The following is a 23,349-nucleotide window of genomic DNA, read 5'->3' as shown; positions in this document are numbered from 1 at the left end:
CTAGGTCTCTGGAACTGTTATGAGCACTGTGGGGGCAGCACAGACTCTAACCTCACCCAAATCCCATGTGTACTTGTCCCCAAAGTCAGCTTCTAAAGCTAGACCAGTGTCAGTTGTGGGAGCACTTGTTATCTATTCAAGTATTCCACAGACACAGAGTTTACCAAGCAGATCATGGGGATTTAATCCATGGCTTGTGCAGCTGCACAGAGAGATTTCAGTTTCTGTTCCTTAGTTTCACAACCCCTGGGGCTCAGCTCTGGCTTTGGCCACACCTCTGCAAGTGCATCACCCTCAGGCCTCTGTTCCCCACCCAGCCAAGTGGTGTCAAAAGCAGCAGCTTATTGGGGCACGTACTCACTCAGACCGGGGAGGGATAAAGTGGGCACAACTGGGGTGTGTGTGAAATGCCTGTGACAGAGACTGGCAGGAAGTTGCAACATACTGGGGAGCACTCGCTCTGTTGGGAGTGCCTCTCAGTGCCATGAAGGCAGGGGCTGGTAGGTCAGGAAGGGGTTTGCAGTGGCGGTGCCGGCCCTTGCACACCACTCAACAATGGCACCTCATTTCCAAAGCAGACCACGCTTCCTCTAGGAACATTCCCAGCTGTGGAGCCCCTCACTCCCATCCCCTCAGGTTGTCTCTGCACAGCCAACAGCGGTCCTCTACTTGGATCTGCTCTCATAACCCCACACTTTAGCACTCAGCCGCTGCCAGCACTGGTGGCTTCCCGTCTCAGACTGGGGTGCCCAGATCTGATTCTGAAGAAGGCCTTGGCATGGGCAGCATGTGCAAGCCCACCGGAGCCTGTGCAGTCAGAGGAGGCCTTGGCTTGAGGGGTGGGCGAGCCTGCTCAGATGGGTGACCCTCCCCATGCCCGTGGGGTTAGTGGGTGGAGGAGGGGGTTGCAATAGTGGCCCCACCCCTTACACACCACTCAACAACAGCACCTTGCTTCGATAATGGCCTGAGCTTCTTCCAAAAACATTCCTGGCTGTAGAGCTCCTTATTCCTGTCCCTTCAGGCTGTCTCTTCACAGCCAAAAGCTGTCCCCTCCCTGGGTCCACTCTCCAAGTACTACTTTCCAGCACCCAGCACCCCTCCACATGACTCAGGCTGGGAGGTGTGCAGGGCTGTGACATGGACCATATGTGCAGTTCTTACTTTGTCCTGCCTTCCACAGACCGGTTGCTGCATTCCTCTCCAATCCCCCGAAGGTTCTTTGTTGTCCCAGCTGAATTCCCTGCTGTGAATGGGCTTTTCTGAGTGTGGGGACCTCTCCTCACCTTCACTTCCCCACCAGGGGTGCTTCCCATTTCCTCTTTTCTTTTTTTTTTTTTTCTTTCATCCCACCTAGTTGTGTGGGAATTTTTCTTGTACTTTTAGGTGTCTGAGATCTTCCACTAGTGTTCAGCAGGTCCTCTGTGAGAACTGTTCCATCTGTAGATGTATTCTTGATGTACTTGTGAGGAGAGGCAGATTTGCCTCCTCCTATTCTGTCATCTTGACTCCTCCCTCCAGAAAGTCTTAAAAAATTAAAAGATAAATGAACACTTCCCAATTAGTTCTATGAAGCCAGTGTTTTCTTGATACTAAAGGTGGGCAATGACACAGCAAGAAAAGAAAATTACAGAACAATATGCCTTATAAATATAATTGTAAAAAACATCAATAAAATACTAGCAAACTGAATCTAGTAACATATTCAAAGGAATCAAACACTATGAACAAATGGGATTTACCCCAGGAATACATGTTTCATTTGACACACAAAAATCAATCAATGTAATACACCACAGTAATTGAATAAAGAATAAAACCAGGGCTTCCCTGGTGGTGCAGTGGTTGAGAGTCCACCTGCCAATGCAGGGGACATGGGTTCGTGCCCTGGTCCAGGAAAATCCCACATGCTGTGGAGCAGCTGGGCCCGTGAGCCATGGCCACTGAGGCTATGCGTCTGGAGTTTGTGCTCCACAACGGGAGAGGCCACAACAGTGAAAGGCCCGTGTACTGCAAAAAAAAAAAAAAAAAAAAAAAAAGAATAAAACCACATGATCATCTCAATAGATGAGAAAAAACATTTGACAGAATCCAACACTCTGTTACAATAAAAACACTCAACAAACTAAGAGTTGAGGGACTTTCTTCAACCTGGTAAAGGGCATCTACAAAAAGTCCAGAACTAAGATCATACTTAAAGGTGAAAGATTGAAAACTTTTCCACCTAAGGTCAGGAGCAAGATAAATAGATCTACTCTCACCATTTCTATTCAACATTGTACCAAAGGTTGTAGCCAAAACAATTGGTAAGAGAAATGAATAAAGGCACCTAGATTAGGAAGAAAAGAGTAAAATTGTATTTGTGGATGACACAGTCTTCTAAATAGAAAATCTGCAGCAATCTGCAAAACAGACAAACAAAAATGTTAGAGCTAATAAATGAGGTCAGCAAGTTTGCAAGAAACAAGATCATTATACATACTCAATTGTATTTTATACTCTGGCAATGAACAATGCTAATATTAAGTTAAGAAAATAATTCCATTTACTATAGCAACAAAAAGATAAGCTACGTAGAAATAAATTGAATAAATTAGTGTAAGATGTTCACTGAAAACTACAAAACAACTTTGAAAGTAATTAAAGACCTAAATAGTTCAAAAGATATCCTTTGTTTATGGATTGAAAGACTTGATAGCAATATTTCCTAAACTGATCTACAAATCCAAGGCAATTCCTATCAGAATCCTAGTTGCCTTTTTTCACAGAAATAGGCAAGTTAATCCAAAAATTTATATAGAAATACAAGTGATCCGGAAAAAAAGAAAAAAGTTGGAAGGCTCACATTTCCTGATTTCAAATCTTACTACAAAGCTACATTAGTCAAGACAATGTAGTATAAATATAAAGATAGACAAATTGAATAATGAAATAGGATTAAGAATTCAGAAATAAAACCACATATTTATTGTCAATTGGTTTAGACAAAATGATGAGACCATTCAATGGGGAAATTTCAACAAACCGTGCTGGGACAACTAGATGTCCACATGCAAAAGAATAAGTCTGGACATTTTGCTCACCTCATATGCAAAACTTAATGCAAAATGGGTCAAATGCCTACATTTTAGAGCTAGAATTATAAAACTCTAAAAGAACCCATAGTCATAAGTCTCCATGACTCTTGATCAGGCAATGGTTTCTTAGATACCATACTCAAAACACAAAACTATAAAAGAAAATATAGATAAGTTGGACTTTATCCAAATAAAAACTTTTGTGCTTCAAAGGACACTATCAACAGAGTGAAAAGCCAATTGACAGAATACAAAATATGTTTGCAAAGTATATATCTGTTAAGGAACTAGTATCCAAAATATAAAGAAGTCTTACAATTTAAGAATAAAAAGACAAATAACTCAATTTAAAATATTGTCAAGGTATTTGAATAGACATTTCTATTTAATTTTGACAAATAAAGCCAATTCTGAACTCTTAAAAAAAATCCATGTACTCACTTGTCAAAATGTCAAAGTCTCTGTATTCGCCTTCTTCCTTCTGCCTGCTGTTTTCATTCACTCATTTAACTATATGTCAGGAATTGTACCAAGAACTAACAGGGTCAGAAAGGTCAAAATGAAATTGTTCATTTTTTTTCTACTTACTGGAAAGAGAGCCCAATACTTTAATAGGGTCAGAAAGTAAGTATTCAAAAGTGTTTGAGTCACCATATGGACCCTGACTCTTCCCGTCACTCATTATGAGAAATAGATAAAATGTATGTAAATCTTAAAGCTTTCTGTAAATTATAACTTGACAATGTCTTTGCTGACAAAATAGAAATGTTATGTATATGCTATAATTGAAATACAGTTTAAGTGATGAAAAATTGCTCTTGAAAATGCAAAGTGAAAGTGTCATAAGTTTCTTAAAATTGGGGTCTCTGTTATTGGCACAATCAATGACTTTTCATCTCTGGTTTTCCCCACTTGTGGGCAAGAGACAACTTGGGTTAAGAGTGTGGCTTTTCAGTGGATAGGTCTAGGTTTCACTTTTGTCTCCACAACTTTCTCCCTTTGCTGGAAAAAGTGAAATATGACAATTACATAATTATTGAAGGACTGTGGTGGGAATTAAATAAGATACTGTATGTGACGTGCTTAGGACAGGGCCTGACATGGGATGATTGCTCAATGAATGGCAGCAATAACCTTGCTATGTTACTGTGCATACTAGTGGCTCCAGGAACAAATATGTTGACTTCATTTACCTATTCAGTACAATCAATAGTGAAAATTTGTTTTTCTTTGAACAATTAATTTGGCTATACACTCATGAGAAGAATTTAGTAGAATAATTTGATTATTAGGGAGAAATGGATGAATAATTTAATGAAAGGGCTTTGTAAGCTTTTTCCCACAGTGAATGGATGATAATGAAAAAGGAACTAATTTTTCATCACCTTGCCAACATCAACTAAGATATAACAGAAGAAAAGATTCAGACGACTGTATCAGATTTCCTGAAACAAACGTTGTGGAACAAAAGTCATACATATAAGTTTGTTTAGAAACAACTCAGTACCCAGCCCTATCAGAGAAGGCAAGCCAATTATTTTGCCTCTGTTAAGAAGGCAAACCCCATAAGAAATGGGGTTCCTTGTTCTATATAACAAAATTTAAAAAAATCAGAACAATCTTATTTACATTTAAAAATATATATTTTTTAAAATTAAGGAACCATGAGCTAAACATGTCTTTAATATTGGCTCGCTCATATTTCACTTTCTAATTTCATTGAATAATTTATTATCAGGTCTTTCTTCATTTTGGATTATTAAATTTATCAGTATATTTTATATAAGATTTATCAGATTTATTATCTATATATTTTATATATGATTTTTCTTTACTATTTAACTTGTAACTATTTTTCATCACATTTGTATATTCTTTGTTCATCAAGTGATACTGATATACCATTTTCCATATTGATATAGTTTTTAGAAAATAGTTCAAAAAGCTAATCTAAATAACTTACTGAATAAACTATGATAGATAACATCAAGGTATATTTGAATGATAGAAACATGATAAACTTTTAAAATCAGGTTTCAAAGACAATGTTTATTCTTAACTTTTTAGGCTCAAGAAAAAACAGACATTTAAAGGGTCGCAACTATTCACTTATTTAGCTTTATAACTAGCTATAACGTTGAAGAGCATTATCCCATTTTGTCTTTAAATTACCACACATTTCATTTATTATTTATTCACATAGCAACTATGTTTTCACTGATTTTTCCTTTAAATCACTCTGATACTTGCAAATAGGAATAGAAATGACTATAACAATAACTGCTCTCAAAGTATTGACAATTTAATAGTGGAGGCAGACACGTAAATGCATAACTGTAATAAAAAGAATGGATTTTTGAGTTGTGATAGATTTATCAACAAAGTGTTGCAGCAGTCCAAAGGAGGTTAAAAAATATGTAGCAGGGGGAACTATACTCTTGTAATAACCTATAATGGAAAAGAATCTAAAAAATAATATATATGTATAACTTAATCACTTTGCTGTACACCTGAAACTAACACAACATTGTAAATCAACTATATTTCAATAAAAATTTAAAAAAATGTTATGGTCATAAGGGAAAAGAAGAGAGAGAGATCCAGAAGACTAAACAGAGCTGGTGACATTTGATCAGAGGCTTGAGAACTGAGAAGGTAAAATGGCGGTGGGATGAAGAGTCCATTAATGCAGAAATATATCAGCAAAGCTCTGGAGTGTAGAAAGTGCAGGATATGTTCAGGAATTAGAAGTCTAATATAGCTGTGCACAAAGACATGTAGTGGAAAATGAGTCTGTGAAGAAAAAACAGTCCTACCTATCAAACTAAGTAGTTTAGGCTTTATTCAGAAAATTTATTAAAGCAGTGGGTGAAAAGTCTGGTTACTGCATCTCCTTAACATTATCATGTGCTGCAGTTCACGCACGTGGAACCAAGTCAGTTTTAGAGCAAGTACACCTTAAGTCTCTTGGGAGAAGGAGTAAATGCCAAGGCCATTGGTCATTATTGCATCTTCGGAGCCATAAAATTGGAACCACAGATATACTGAAAGACCTTGACTTAAAAAGAAAACCAACATAATTAAAGCAAGTATTAGAGAGAGTAATTGATGGGACATTTGCCAACTTTGAATTAATTAGATTCAGCCTTAATTTTTAAAAGTGCTGCTTGCAGCAAAATGAAACCATCCTTCTCCAACAGAGTGAGATGTTAATGTTCCCATTATGATTCATTTCAAATTTGAGCTCTTCCCAGCTCAAATCTATTGGGTTGGTTGAAAATGAAGTGGTGCTTGCAAATAACATTACTATCCGGAAGACCTATCTGGCTCTAAATTAGCCAAATGAAGGGCATTGTTCCCATTTCATTTTTATGAAAAGCTAACCCACAGGTCTCTAGTCCCAGTCTTTGCTTTATGCTGTGCATGTGTTTGAGTGCGTGTGCATGCTTAGGAATTCATGCTTTTACTGAAATGGGCAAGTATGAGATATATTGATTGGGTTCTTCTTGTCATTGACTGAGTAGCAAACCTGTCACTTCTCCAAGTAAGTGAATCATGTTGACAGGGTGCACCACATTTTGTAAGCTTTTTTTCTCTTTGTCCAGATCATTTGTAGTTGAAGCACATTTGCCACCTTTTAAACGTGGTCTCTGCAGCATTCCAGAGCCATTGAAATATTCGTCTTGACCTGGATAGTCAGTTTTTCTGCTAGCACAGAAGATTTTTAACATGAACAAGATCCTCTCAACCACTCTTTGTTTTGGACTCTTAACTTTATCTGTAATGTTCTTTTTAGAATCGGTGCATGGGCTGCCATATTTTATCCAAGGTATGTACATACGAATCTAAAATCCTACAGGTGGGTAAATAATCCTTATCTTCCTGTTTTCATTGCTTTGATTTTTCTACCACTATGGCAATAATGTTTTAAACATCAATATGATTGAATCATCAAACAGCCCTTCAGTAGTTGCTGTTTTAAATTACATGTAATCTGTGATGCTGTTCTTCTCAAGTAAATTAATTTCAACTGACACTGTACTAAATTAATTTCAACTACATTCTTTTTTTCTAATCCAGGGGCATCTGTTTCTTATTTCTATTCCATGACCAAAGATGGGAATGTGTAAATAGTGATACAGTGCTATGCATATTTCAAAAATACATCTTGAGGAAAGAAAAATGAGATTTTCATCCAATGAGATTATTAATAAGTTACTTATGAAAGGAGAGTGGTTCCTAGTAGAACACAGCCGCATGACACAGGGAGATCAGCTTGGTGCTTTGTGAACACCTAGAGAGGTGGGATAGGGAGGGTGAGAGGGAGGGAGACGCAACAGGGAAGAGATATGGGAACATATGTATATGTATAAATGATTCACTTTGTTATAAAGCAGAAACTAACACACGATTGTAAAGCAATTATACTCCAATAAAGATGTAAAAAAAAAATTCAAAGTGTTCATCAAACTCATGACAACTAATCTAAGCACAGTTTATTCACTTTGTTTTGTAATAAAATTGTATAATTAAAAAAAAGATGGAAACTTGTTTGTGAAGAGATTTGGGGAGAGTAATGCATGGGGAAATTTACATAGTACTTTCAGGAGGATGATGATAACAGCCACATTACGCATTGACTGTATCAGATTTCTAACATACTTAGGGTACTTATGTTAAATGAAATAATTTGATTTATGATGTCTACAAACATATGCCACGATAAAGTTAGAGAAAATAAGTTTCTGCTCTTGTAATATGGTAACTTGATCTTTCTTTAAAATTTTCAGTGCATTCTGTAGTGGAAATAGCTTTTAATCTGGGAATCAGTGGAGCCAGATTAAATGCTGATTTATTAGGCAAACAACCTCATTGAAACTTTTATATATTTCTTTACATTTTAAAAATAGTAACTTAAAAATATTGCTCTTTAATATCTCTTCCAGTTTGAAACTGAGGTGATCTACCATCTAACTGATCTCCTTGTCAGGAAGAGGGAGATAGCCTTTTACTTTTGTCTTACTTGGGGGAACCAAGACAGAATGTAATAAATTTTGTTTACACGACACTGGGTTGAGAAAACGTATTAAGTTTCCCCTTTCAGATCTAATTCAACTTTACTAGACCATTTTGCCTCAAATGTGCTTTTAAAAGTCAATGAAAATTAGAGCAGTTCTTTTGACAGTGGAAATAAAATTGCAGAAACCCTTTTTATTTATTTATAGGGATTTTCCCTTTGAAAAACAAATACAAGCCTGAGACTTAAATACAAGTCTGGGAATGAAAGATTCTGGACTTTATCCATGGCACTCACATTTTGTCTTTGGCCAGTCAAAATCATTGTACTTGGTAGGACTTCATTGTTTTTCCTGTGAAATAATGGGATTTTCAGTTTTCTTAATGCAGTGTATATGTGTGAGGAGGGAAACATCTGGCCATTCATAAAGGACTTTGCAATATTAGGATGTTAGTTAGTGGTAACTGTAACTTCTGATATCATGTGTATATGAAATACAGTAAAATCCAACTCAAACATTTTGCTAGGTTATAATTAGATAACAACTCTGATCCCAGAATAGCACATATTGATATGTATATTTCATTGGCAACATACAGGAAAGGTTTCTTTCTGGGACCCCCTTTGATCTCAGTTTCATTATATATAAATGGAGAAGATTAGCTATTGGGAAAATTATTTTCTAATCTAAATTGTCGATGATTAGAGTGAGCTTCTCTCCATGTACACATTTTTCAAAATGTTTGACTTACTTTAGTCTTTTAACACATTGTTTTCAAATATGCATTTGTCTGCTGACAGAACACCAAGGGGTCGCCATCCTCTGTGTTAGACGCCATGCAAGACCAACAGCACAACCTGCCAGCTTTCATTTGCTTGGGGCCATACGAAAGCCTGCCTCAGTGGATAAGCTTGAAACTGGGCAAACTTCCTACCACAAAAGGTGGAGGAGTGAATATTGTGACCAGAAAGGATACAGCAATTTAATTTTTTTGGTATAATATCATTTGAGGGGTTTCCAGGTTTCTTTCTGGTAAAGTTTCTTGTCTATATCCCTTAAAAATCTTCACATTCAAATGACAAGCAGGAGACAACTGCCTTTTAAGCTTCAGTATCTCAAGTAGTAATCAATCAGTTTTTTCCTGTGTATTTGCAAAAATAATGACTCTCTCATGTCTGAGCAACTTTGCCATCATTTGTGCTAAAGGGGTATCTGCACTTGAGTATTTTTTTATTCAAACATCTCCTTTATCAACACTAACTTTTAGTGCAAAGAAAGATGAAAAGTACATGCATTTTTTTCTTTTAAAGCTGTATGTGTTTTAATACTAAAAATAAAAAGAAGAAATAAGACTTATTTGTTATTTTTCTTAGGCAATATATTACTTAACTTTAGAAATAAAAAAATTTTTAATTTCTTGAAAAAACTTTTTCCTCAGAGATTCTTACAAAAGGTGGTTTTCTTAAAAGTTAGTGACAAGAATTTTTTTAGGACAGTCATTCAGGTGTAATTACTAGAAACCAAACTGGTAAAGAATGGTAAATACATTAATTGCCTTTTTAAAAAATGTTCCACTTAAATATGCAGAGAAGTGGGCTGTAAATTAAGCAAACAAAAGCTTCAGATCATCACTTTTCTAGTTACCTTCCTTCTAGTCTTATAAATTCCCTAAACTGAAGGCAATGAATCTGTTTCTTTTATCACAGTTCTCTTTCTGAAAAAAATAATCATTATCACCTGGCTACACAATGTTCCTTATTTTTTTTTCAATTAAAGCATTTTAAAGATTGTAATTTAACATTTTAGTGAACAGCTATAATAAAAAATTACTACACTATTGCATAGTCATGTCTTTCTCTTAAACTAAATTATCTCCAAGGGTCCTTGTTTAATTGATGTTAAGCAAAAATTCCATTGATAGTCTATTATTTTAACTACTCAAAGAAAAAACCCCCCAGAATTTCACAAATAATTTCTATGTCTGTGAAGTAATAGAAATTGAGGAACTTTGAAATTGAGGAAATTGAGCAACAATAAGTGTTTTTGGTCAATGCAGAAAATTTTGATGCTGCCACCTACCCCAAGTCATTTATTTTCTTTCTCAGCAAAGCTTTCATTCCTTTAATTAGCCACTTAGTTTCTTGAGTTCATTAGTTGACATTTTGTAGACACAGGGAAAGAGAAACAATTTAAAGGAAGAATCTAGCTAAATTATGAGCCATTTCCCTAACTGAAACCACAATATTCCCACTCTTAAATTTTAAACTCACTAATCTACCTTTTGTCCACACAATATCAGTTATTATGAGGAGATGGAAGGAAGAATGATCCTATAGAAATTGTACCATAAAGGTTTGATTTTTTAGGCCACCTCACAAAGTTCATTTTGTTTATAACACACTAATTATTATTTTGTTTGCATTAAAATCTTGTTGACTCTTCATTTTTTATAGCTTGAATAAAGTCTATTGTCCTGACTTCTGCTCCATAATTAAAGTATTTATGAAAATTTGGGTGATTTTTCTGTTTTTAGAGTGCTGAAATAGCTGGGCATCTGACCAATGAGTAGGCTGGGAGGTAAATGGACAAAGATGGAAAGATATCAATATGGAAAAAGTAGGCACTGTCTTACCTCTTCCACAGGGTTGCCTTGGATGATTCAAAGACAATTCCCAGAACACAAAAAGGCTCATATTTTAATGTGTATCAAATAAAATCTCAAAATCAAATGTTATTTTTTCTTTTAAAAACAACTTTTAATTCATATTTCTTATGTTAAACACAATAGTAGAAAATTTTTTTAAAATGCAGATGAAAAAACAGAAAGTAAAATTTACCTGCAATTCTACTAACCCAGAAATAATTACAGGTAAAATTTACTCTGTAACCTTCCAGGTATATTCTCTATCTCTGCCTCCCTCTCTCTCTCACAATCTCTCTTTGAGTGTTCACATACATTCAACGATTGTTAAAACAGCCCATCTTTTTGGATTACACACCTCTCTCTATACACATTTTATTGGTGAGTATACACATTGATAGTGCATATAGTGATTGATAGTGATTATAGTTACCTGTAAAACGTATTTAATCAGAAACATGTTCAGTGACACAGACTGAAAATGGAGATTTCACTACATTGAGGTAATTATTACAGGAAATGAATTGTTTCCAGATAAAGAAGATACAGATCGCGAAGAACTATTGCTGGCTCTACTGAATAAAAATTTTGATCTCCAAAGACCTTCCAACATTGGTGAGTTAAGAATAAAGTCAAACTTTATTTATTCCATCTTCTGACCTGTTCTTTCTACATGTTAATTTATATTAAATAAAATAATAATTACTAATTTTAATGCTGCATTGAAGGCTTAAATGTCTTTCTTATCTCATATTCACGTTAAAAGCAATGGCGTTATTAAAAAATATTAAAATCTTATTTTGTTCAGTTTGAGAGTCCTAATGAGATCAGTAACTATCTAGTTACACAATAGTTATCTTTAGTCGTATTTTCCTCTCACCTAAGCAACTCCCACTGGTAAGGTTAATATTATTTTTTACTAAATGCTTCAAGAATATCACTAAATGTTTCAAAACAGGTTTCCACTAAAAATTTCCCAAGTTAACTGTGGTTTTGTGGCAGTTAAGTTAGCACTTTTTTTTGCAATCAAATTCTTTCAATTTGGGAAATCATTGGAATAGAAACCATTGGGAAATTTAGGCTATACCAACTGAGATTTTTTTTCTTTGCAGAACAGGAGAATATGATTTAGAATTATGCAACAGACTGGTCTCCAAGAAATGACAAATACTGTCAGAAACTTAGCAAGTCTAACCTGAGAGATAGTGTGACAATATGATAATGTGGTACCCTCTGAGAAAACATCTGTTCTTATAAAAAAATTGTCTATTCATGGGACAGTGTACCAGTTAAAACAATACCTTAATAAATACTTTAAAATACAGGATTTTAAAATTAATAAGATATTTTTATTAAAGGAAATGAACAGAATTATATATATATAAGCTATACTCAAATTGTAAAACCCAGAGGGAGTTGATATTAACATTTCTGGAAATTTCCTTCTTGATTGAATTATATAGAAAAGACTTGTGTCCTGCTTTTTTTACTGAATATCATTTCATGAGAATTTCCCCATGTCAGTTAAATAGCTTATTTCTAAATACTAGTCCTAGTTAGAACTATGGTCTATTTTTAAAAACTCTGTGCTTATTGATAGAAATTAGGTATTTGCTCATTACATTACTGATTATATTTCAATATTACAGACGTTGAAAAAATGCTTGGACCTTTATATTAGGGACAGGTGGGTGATCTCAAATCATACAAAAAAGACCTTTGTCTTCCTTGAATGTATGACCTGAAATGAATTAAATATTACTTGCAATGTACATTTTTCATATGATAAATGTGTCTTGCAGATATAGAGCTGGCTAACAAATTGGAAGGACTTAACCAGGTGAGAATGTGAAATACTTAAAACTTCAATTTTAATAATAACCAAAAGACACATTCTTTTGACATAATAGTTGTTAAAATTATTAATACTCTATTATAAAACCTTTATTCCTGCTAGAGGAAGAGTGAAGTAATTCGCTAGGAAAAAAATAATCAAATTCTACTAAAAAATAAAGAAAACAGAACAGAGCCATAACTGAAGTGATCATGGGATAAAATGTCTAGAAATCTGGATTCTAGACCCAGCTCTCCAATTACCTATGAGACCATGGAAGAATTAAACTTCTCTGGACCTTAATCTCCTCATCTGTAAAATAGGAGGCTATAACTAGATTGGTGGTTTTCAAAAGTTATTATTATTTTTTAAAGTGAAAAATTTTTTCTAAACAAAATTGTATGTGGTCTCAGTAAATGAAATATATAAAAGTGGAGCTGCTCTGTTTGAAACAGCTAGTTTGGTGAAGGAAGGTCCCGAAGTGCTTCTTTCTTGACCTGCATTTGGCCTCGGTACAGAAAGCCCCTTAGCAACCTTATCTCCTGACTCCTTGCTATGAAGAAAATTGGAAAATCATTGGATTAGATGATTTCTTAACTCTCTCAAACACAACTGCATGCAAATCCACTATTATACAAACTGTATGGCTGTTTGTGAGAGAGAGTTATGCCCCATCAATTCTTAGTATCCAGGACACAGACACATGCAGTAGCTCAGGCTGAGTTATATTTTGATAGAATTAGGTCTTTAGGGTTTAGGCAATCAATGAGCTTGCTAAAAATTAACATGGCTTACACTCTGGGTGGAAATCCTAGGGCATCAAAATACTTCTCACTTACTGCTAGAAGGGACAAATTTTTCAGGAAATCCAAACATTCACATAACTCTTTGGAACTCCTTGAAAAGGACTGGTCATTATAGGTGATTTAATATCAAGACCAGCTACACAGGTTGTGTTTATAGGCTCCCCATTAATGAACACTCAGACTTGACTTCCTTCACCATAAGCCGGTTTGTTCCTGATCACCTGTTAAGTCATGGACCTTTCCCAGCCAGTTTCTAAATGCAAGTTTTGTTATATTTTTCTATTTAATTCTTTTTGTTTATTTTCATTTGTTACTTTTATTTCTTTTTATTTCCCTTTTCCTCCTTCCTTTCTCCCATCTTTCCTTCTCCCTTTCTTTGTCTATATTTCTTCTTCTTCAATAGAAAAAACCATTGCTGTTATTAAAGATTAATACTTTTCATATTTGATTTTTAACAGTTGGAAAAACTGAAAGAGCAGCTCATGGAGGCAAAGGATGCTGAGATGTCTTATGCTATAGGTGGTCTATCTTCTTCCCATCCTAATAAGCGAGGTAAGTTTGGTGGTAGAAAAGAGTTGAAATAGAGATTTGCTGGACCTTTCCATAGTTAGTATAGCCTAGGCTGTGATGTGTTACCAATTATAATCTAAATCTCAGAGACCTGATATAATAAAATCCAATCATAAAGTTCAATGCACATAGTACAACCCTCTTCTATTTTGTGGCTATATCGTCTAGATTATTGCTGTAGCTTGACTACCTCCAAGATTACCAAGACACAGGAAAGGATAGAGGATGCATCTCAGCTCTCAACTGCCTCAGTTCAGAACTCAGTTTGGTGACATGTTTCACTTCTACTGAAGTCCATTGCCTAGAATTAATCACTTGGGCTGCCACCAAAATATTGGCAAGACAGGCTAATAAATGTTAGAAAGCACGTACAGTACTTGGAGAGTACTGCCTCAACCACAGTCAATCCTTTGTTTTGATCTTTTTTTTTTTTTTTTTTTTTTTGGTGGTACGTGGGCCTCTCACTGTTGTGGCCTCTCCCGTTGCGGAGCACAGGCTTCGGATGCGCAGGCTCAGCAGCCATGGCTCACGGGTCCAGCCGCTCCGTGGCATGTGGGATCTTCCCAGATCGGGGCACGAACCCATGTCCCCTGCATCGGCAGGCGGACTCTCAACCACTGCGCCACCAGGGAAGCCCTTCCTTTGATCTTTTCTTAACCACATAGGCTATACTCAACCATCTCACATTAGAGACAACTCCAAACTCCTTTCACTGCTGCACCCAGAACAAAGAATAAGCCCTCCAGGAGATACTAATCTTTGTCAAATACAATGTATCTCCTCTTCGTTCACAGACCTATCAGCTAAAAGGACAAAATTCAATAATTGGAACAGGGACTGGATTATCACAATCAATAATCTTATTCACAAAGGAAAAGAACAAGAGACACACAACATCAAGAATGCTGGCCTCCAGCAATTCTGAAATCTCACTGGGCAAATATTATAAAAGTTTCTTACCCTGGAGATGTAGAATGGTTTCTTCATTAGGACCTGCTAGTGTGTAGGTGGAGTGCTTTGTCCACTGTGTTATTTCCCCTGGCTTCACCCTTTCTGAGGTTTTTGCTTTTTTGGCTTTTTCATTTTCATCCCTGGACACATCATATGGGCTCCTTGGGGAATATTCCCTTCTTGAGGATTGCACAGTTTTCTCAGGTCTCCTCCTACTCTCACAAATTTGGAGGCCCAAGGTTTATTTAGTCTTAAAGTGTCAAAAACATTTTTTATTCTAGGGTTTATGGTTTCTTTGCCAATGGTGTTCTTGTAACAACTTAGAAAGTTTCTCAGCTATTTGCTACACACAATCTTTTTTAAACAATTTTAACTCTTTTGCCTTCTCATCCCCAACTGAGTTGCCTTGAAGACATCTGGAACATACTTTGAAGGCTATACATATAATCTGATTTGTGCCCTGAGCTCCTTATTCCAATTGACATTTACCTGGCATCCCTCACTTAGAGTCATTTTAAATTCCATTTTATAGTTTTGGGATCCAGAAACAGCTCTTGCAATATTTCAAGATCTTGTATTTCTGAACTATCTCTATTTCTTTTTATTTATTTGCAAAGATACCATTTTTTTCTTAAGCTCACTATTTCTTGCAATACCTGGCTAAGTGTATCCAACAGCAACTTAAAAATACTGCCAATATTCTGTTTTCCTAGTTTTTCTTCTAGAAATTCAAGAGGAGAACAATCTGAACCTGAACTGTTGCAGATGTCAGTTTTACCACATACTATGCTTCTATGTAAAATGGCTCTTCCTGTTTCTAGCCTATGATATCAATTTCCTTGTCTGCCATTAATCAACTGCTGAGACTGTGTCATAACTTAGGTTCTTCTTAGAGTACCACCCTCCTTCAAGTTTTCAAAGTGTATTTTGGGATAAATTAGGCAAAACACATCAACAAAATAACCTTACAATCTCAGTGGTGTGACTTGGTTTAAGATTTATTTTGTATTTACATGAAGCCTTAGGTACCTTGGTTATTTTTCTTCACTTTGTCCCTGCACCGTGTGTCCTTGTAGCAGGATAGGAAAAACATGGAGGTAAATGTACCCATACCTGCCAAAATTAGGCACATGATCTCAAGCTAACTTAGCGGGGTTGGGGAAGCCCCTGGGGAATGTGGAGAAATGCAAGGAACAGTTGGAGAATCCTACCTCTACCATAGATATTTTGAGCTTGTTATGACATGTATAACAAAATCTTCCCAGTAATGATTTATGTAAACCACTGAGTATATAAATTTGAGTTTAGGGAAGTAGCCCAGATTGAAGATCTAAATTTGACAGTTATCTGCATATCACTATTGCTAGGTATTGTGATGAGACTGTCTAGGGAATCACTCTAGACAGATATAAAACAGAAGACATCCAAGGCCAAGTCACAGGCCACACCAAGGTTAGAGACTGGGCAGATGAGAGAGAATTAGCAAAGGAGGCTGAGGAGGATCAGCTACCATGGAAAAAGGTGACAAAGAAAAAGATGCCTTGGAAGTCAGATAAAAAAATTGTTTCCAGGAAGACATAGTTCAGCTGTTCTAATGCTAAGATAGGTCCAGTAAAATGAGAACTGAGATTTTCCATCTGAATAGCAATGTGAAGGGTTTTAATGGTTTTGACAATAATTATCTGGTGGACTTATGGTTAAAGAGAATATGACAAAACAACAGAAATGACTAACAACAGACAACTCTTTTGAGGAATTTTTTCTAAAGGGTAGTAAAAATTGGGATATTAGAGTAGCTTGAGGGGGTCAAGGAAGCTTTGTGTTTGTTTGTTTTTAAGCAAGGCGATATTAAAACATATGTGTATGTAGTAGGAACAAAGTAAATATTTGTGGTGATAAACATATGAATTAGATGCCCAGGTTAGGTGACAAAAACAACCCACATCATATCTGAAGTGTGGTGTTTATTGGCATAACTAGAAACAGTCCACCATAAATAACAATGTGTAATGGTAAAATGGACTCAGAGATTCAGCTTAAAGCAAGAGTATCTTACATTTACTGTGAATTATTGTAATTTGTTTAATTATTTAATATATAGTTGACCAACAGCTGCTAAATTCTTCCATTCATTAAAAATATAACTGTCCAACACCTAATATCATGCTAAAAATGGGGATTACAAGAGTGAACCAGATACACATCAAGAGACACCAGAATGCTGGCTAGAGTTTTCCTTCACATAAACAATAAATGATAAATAAGCATTGAGGAGTTGGCTCTACTGGGGATACCATTCATGAAATTTCCCTTCAACTGGTCCAGAAAATTTCCTAACTACGTTCCAGTGCATACTTAATTGAGCTACTCTTGTGGTATAAATCTGGGATATATGTAGATCTCTTTTTCCTTCCAGACTGAGATATTCAAAGATATCCAAAGGGACAGAAAGGGACTTTCCAAAATACTATAAAAAGAAGATTGGATTAGAGGGCGAAGTTCTTCAGTTTACTGTCTGAAAATAAACTTCTGCTTGCATAGGATTTGAATGTGGTTTTGTTTAAAGAAAACGCTGGCTCTTTTAGGAATGAAAAGTAGACTCTGAATGCTATCATAACACTATGTGTTTGCGCTGATGAGCACTAGGGTCACAGTTTACAGAATGAGTGGAGGTAGGGAGAGAAACCTAGGCAGGAAGATAGACTTTTATCATTTATGGCAAAGAGTGTCTTTACTGAGTTTTTCAACTCATTTTTATTGTGCATCCTATTAATCAATAGTGAATTGAAGACCTATTCCCCCAAGGTCTTCATTTTACAAACCATTTAGATTGAAGGAAATTAGAGAAATTTGTAATTAATTAGATGAAGCTAACATAAGTTGGACAATTGATTGGGAACAACCCACAGAAGATTTAAAATGACTCATTCATTCATTTGAAGATTAAAATGCTGTTCAGATTGGTTTGATTTTTTCTGAAACATCACTTTATCATCAGAATGTGAAGACTCAATGTGATGATCAAATTATTTAAATATCATTTTTTGGTCTGCAAAGTAAACTTTAAATTTTCTTCCTTCTTTTTTCTCCAGTAAATAGAAGCATATTTATCACTGATTTTACTTATGTGAGTTCCTCTTTGGGACTTAACTTACCCCAACTCTTAAATGCGTCTTACTGTATTCTCTGAACTGCGTTATATGCATTATAATGTAGAACAGTGCTGTCCAATAGAACTTTCTTTGATGATTTGACCATTCTCTAATTTGCACTGCCCATTACGGTAGTTACAGGCCACTAGGCATTATTGAGCACTTGAAAGTTGGCTAGTGTGATAGAGAAGCTGAATTTTCACATTTTATTTAATTTTAATTAATTTAAAGATCCACATGAGGCTAATAACTACCATTTGAACATTTGTTTTAGAAAACTTTCTCTCATACTCAGGCATACATAAACTATTTTATTCAAATGTACTATTTTATCAAAAATATTCCTAATAAAGATTTTGTTTTGTTTATTTTTTAGCTTGCTTCTGGAAATACTGTGTCTAAAGTTTTTCCTCTGGATGCCAAAAAAAGATAAGAACATTAGACAAAATTATTTATCTACTCACTTTACTGCTTAAAGATTGTAACTAGTTCAAGCATAAAGAAATGGTGGCAGAATTTATCCAGCATATTACATGCTTAAAACTTATGTTGTGAATAATGATGACAAATCAGTTGCACTTTTGAATGGCATGGGACTATCAAAATGGCTTTGTAGACCTAAAGTTGGGAGTGCTGTATCTATTATATGTTTTTCATAAATTCATTGTCTACATATAGTTTTGTCCAGAGATGACTAGGCTGTTGAGCTATCAATTAAAATATTTTAGACACTGTCTTGGAAAATTAAATTATATTGTCCCAATTTATATGAGAAATTATATTTTATTAAATTTATTTAAAATATTTTAGAAAATGTCTTGGAAAATTAAATTATATTGTCTCAATTTATGGAAAATGTGCATCATTTTCCTTTCCCTTTTTTTGTGATTATGCTGGCTACTATCTCTTTTCTGTTCATTAGGACAATTGTCACTGAGACTATTACAACCAAATGAATACATTACTGGGAAGCAGAAATCTATTGTTTATCGAACTCTAGGAGAAAGACGTATTAGAAGTTTCAGAGATAGATATTAAGAAAATTTTCATACAGAACAATTTGCTTTTGGGTCCTTTAATTCTCATCTCTGCCTCCTCCACAATATCAGAAATTATTTGAGCCTCTCAGCACGTCTGTGAGAGACTAGACTCAGTGTACAAAAAACATTAAGTAAAACAAAACAAAAACTCATTAGATTTTCCTTCATTTTTTCCCCATGTCTTCACGTCAAACTGCTCTTGCTTACATCTCATCTGAGCAAACTTATTTAATCAATTCAAGGCTGGGGATCCAATTTCATTTTTGTTTGCCACCTGTTGTGGCACAGAAGCATAGTCGAAGTAACTTTATAATTAAAGAATATCAATGACTAGCTGGCCAGGTGAGCCTACCAGCATTCCCTTACATCACAGAACAGGGGAAATGCAGTTTATCTACATGATGTTAATTGTGTGGTGCTTAAAGCTAAGACTATCTCATGAGCTAGAATGAACAATATTGCTTAAGCTAAAAAAAAAATTTAAAAATACATGAAACTGACCAAGTTGAGTAACATGCCTGCAGTGCTTTAAATACACTTGTTAGGAGCCACTTAAATGTACATAAATATTAGTTGCTCAATAATGCCTGAATGTTCCCACGTATTTACACCTGTTGTGAACATAAACATGATATTATCATAAAGAAAACAAAACTCCTGTTTTCATCATCTCACGTTTATTAACTTTGGAGCAGTTGAACAATATTTGTGCATTTGTAAACTTTAGGGGTAATGTCATTCAAAAAAGGTTTTGATACTTCTTCCTTTTAGAGAAAGTCATCTTTTTATAATTTGTTTTCTTTTTATAATTTGTTTTAAGAAGTTTAATTCCCTAAAGATATCTGTAGATTAAAGGTAGAATTTGCCTGATATATTTTTTTTGTGTGTGTGTAGCCAGGAATTAATATCCCCCATGAAAAACTGGTTATATAATTAACGCCAGAACTCAGGAATCCATATTCACAGTTTGCTCTATGAAGCTTTTTATAGGAACAAAGAAAAATAAAAAAATAATTATTTCTTTGAAACTAAATGAAAAGTCCCTTTAAATTGCTGATTTTCAATGAAATATAGCTGGATTTAGTAACATACAATGCGTTATACAAATAGATGAGATGACTCGTCATGTTTTTAACAGAAATTATGTCTTAAATTTCCTGCTATGTTAAAAGGATGCCTTATTTTAAACTAGAATACCGCTGACTTATTTTCTACTCTGTATAAAGTAGTGGTAAAAGTTAAAATATGAAATAAAATAGTTATAAGTGGAGAAAACACTTTTCTTTTTTTCTTCATGTAAGTCTTGTGTATATGCTATGAGACAAATGCATTACACATTAGAATAGAGTATAATTCGATACACTGTGACTTCTTACTTTAGTTAAAATGGAGGCCATAAGCATAATTTTTTTTTTTTTTTTTTTTTTTTTGCTGTACGCGGGCCTCTCACTGCTGTGGCCTCTCCCGTTGCGGAGCACAGGCTCCGCGGCCATGGCTCGCGGGCCCAGCCGCTCCGCGGCATGCGGGATCCTCCGGGATCGGGGCACGAACCCGTGTCCCCTGCATCGGCAGGCGGACTCTCAACCACTGCGCCACCAGGGAAGCCCCCATAAGCATAATTTTGAATTTAAAAATTAAAGAAGATAGGAAATCAATTTGTTTAATCCAACTTTAAATCTTTATCATGAGAAATATTTAGGTTAAAGTAGGTTTTAATACCTTTTGTCAAAGTGTGAAGCAACAGCACCCAGTTGGATTAGTAGCTGACAAATATCCAAAGGGGAGAAAAAGGAAAGAAAGAGCTTCTAAGGAATTAGCCATATTTCTATAATTCATCAGAAAGTTGGGAAAAGTGGGCGAGCAATTATAACTTAAATAATTCTTTCAAATAGTGAGTCCTGCAGGATATCTGTCCATGTACCACTAACTTTCTAATGTAAGTTTATGAACAGAAATTGAAGAATCAGTGAGCTTTCTCAAAATTCAGTTCTCTTTGCTAAGGCTCCTCTATTACAATTAAAAGAATCATTCATTTTCAGTTTTTTCCTAAACTTAAAGTTTTTCAGCAGTTAGAAAATTTCCCCCCTCAAGGAGAAATTATATACAAAACCACTTTGTACTCTAAATGCATATGGTCATCTCTATGTCTGAGTTTATTTTGTTCTTTGGATCGTACATTAATTCATTTTTAGTTAAGATAAACAACAACCCATTTCTCTCTTCTTCTTCTAATATGACTATACCTTCTCATCACAGTCTTCCTTTTTAGGCTAAAATAAACCTTTGCTCTGCTGACCGAACATTTTTCTTCCCACGTATCAGGTCTGTTTGACAGTGATTACTAGGGTTTAAAGAAGTGTTTTCAGAAGGTTTTTAAATTTCTGCTGACTTATGCTAAACCTCTGGTCCAAGGAATAAGTTATCTTTATGTTTTGAAAGCATATCCAATGCACAATGAGCTTATGCATCTAAATTACAAGAACAACACAGTTTTGCTGAGAGATGAGCTTTCCAGAATACCAAAACCTATGCTTTCATAGGCCAATTAAAAATAATTTGAGGGTTTCCCTGGTGGTGCAGTGGTTGAGAGTCTGCCTACCGATGCAGGGGACGCGGGTTCATGCCCTGGTCCAGGAAGCTCCCACATGCCGCAGAGCGGCTGAGCCGGTGAGCCATGGCCGCTTAGCCTGCGCGTCCGGAGCCTGCACGTCCAGAGCCTGTGCTCCACAACGGGAGAGGCCACAATAGTGAGGGCCCGCGTACCGGAAAATAATAATAATAATAATAATTTGAATCTTTTTAAAGAAATAATTCTCATATATTCTTCAATGCTTTATTAAACACAGTATATGAAACAAATTAAATGGATTCTTAGATGAGTGATTAACAAGAAAAATACTGTTTATTGTAATGTGCTAAAATATACTGTGCTACAATTAGGTGAACTTAACTGGCCCCAAGTGCTTTGGTGGTTTCCTACTTGGTGATTCTTTGACTTCCCCATACTTTCATCTGTTATTTCTGTGTGTAGTTTTTCTCATAATCAGTCAACACTATTCTTAATTAACTATAAGTTGTAATTTAGAGAAATGGAAAGTTGTTAGGGGACATGAGATAGCCAAACTTGGCAAATGAGTAATATCCTTTATTTCCTAGTTCTAAGTCAATGTACTCTGACCTGTAGTGTTTCTCAGTTCATTGGGAGAATAAAGTTTATGGGCTTAATTACTGCTGTTTTTTTCTGCTCAGAGACATTTTTCTCTTGTTTCTGGAACTGGGACTGTGTTTTATTTGGTTGAACCGGATTGACATTTGAATATAAGAGAAGCCTAGTTTCATAATCATTACTCAAGAGCCTCACAGACAAAGGATATGAGAGAAGTAAAACTTCCAGAGAAACTATACAGCGTTGTCTTTCCTTGTTCCCCAATGATGAACAAATGGATTGTACCTAAATTTTACTGAAAGAAATCAGTCTTCAGTTATTATTCTTCAGTAATATATGTAAATGGTAAATGCACATAGAAAGCATTTCACTGTATTGTGTTTCTTAGAAAAGTAAGGTTTGGGGCCAAGTAACCGTTCATGAATAACTAAAATATATATTTAAAATATATCCATACATTGAAATTATCTGCACAATTTAATTGAAGTTACAACAATACTGTGATGCGATGGACTGAAGTTAAATCTCTGGAAAGGATTACAGAAGGTTCCTTATAAGTTTACTCATTAAGGAGTGTGAAGAACTTCACTGCAGCATCTTCCATATTTCTGTGACAGTTCACCCCAGGAAGTTGTGTCTGCAAAAATGAAAGTTGAAAATGTTAAACTAATGTGAACTCTGTAGATAAGGGGAAACTCATCAACTTCAGTGGAGAAGAGCTAAAACTCTAATTACATGAGGTTTCATTATAACTTCTACTTATGCACCATATTTTTATTGCAGAGACAATAATGCAGAATGATAATTTCAGATCAAAATGTATTAAAAAAGGATATTTTTAATGTAACAGCTAGGCGCTTATGCTGAAACCACACTTCCATTCTTCTGGTACCTCTATTTATTTTGAGTTTTCAGTCTTGGTTCAAAGGATGTTGCCATGACAAGTGAAAGATAAAGAAAATCTGATTACTACTTCTATTGTTATATTAGCATGTTGATAATTATTGTACATCTTGCTCTTTTTAAAGGGTCCAACCATATACTGGTATTTAAACACAATATTTCTGTTATTTGAGAGTTACGTTAATTTATCT

At 35.2% G+C, this 23,349-nt stretch overlaps 1 protein-coding gene across 1 annotated transcript; it reads left to right on the top strand.

Moving 5' to 3' along the window:
* The first annotated feature begins 6,806 nt into the window (after positions 1-6,806).
* Positions 6,807-18,451, top strand: UTS2B (urotensin 2B). Its single transcript, XM_060100258.1, has 5 exons — positions 6,807-6,906; positions 11,253-11,351; positions 12,539-12,576; positions 13,835-13,928; positions 18,426-18,451. The coding sequence occupies exons 1-5, from the start codon at positions 6,807-6,809 to the stop codon at positions 18,449-18,451; spliced, it is 357 nt and encodes a 118-aa protein (XP_059956241.1).
* Positions 18,452-23,349: the final 4,898 nt, after the last annotated feature.

Source organism: Mesoplodon densirostris, chromosome 5 (genome assembly GCF_025265405.1).
Source record: "Mesoplodon densirostris isolate mMesDen1 chromosome 5, mMesDen1 primary haplotype, whole genome shotgun sequence".
In the NCBI taxonomy this organism is placed as follows: domain Eukaryota; kingdom Metazoa; phylum Chordata; class Mammalia; order Artiodactyla; family Ziphiidae; genus Mesoplodon; species Mesoplodon densirostris.
The sequence above is the reverse complement of the archived record's forward strand: the minus strand, read 5'-3'. Positions and strand labels throughout refer to the sequence as shown.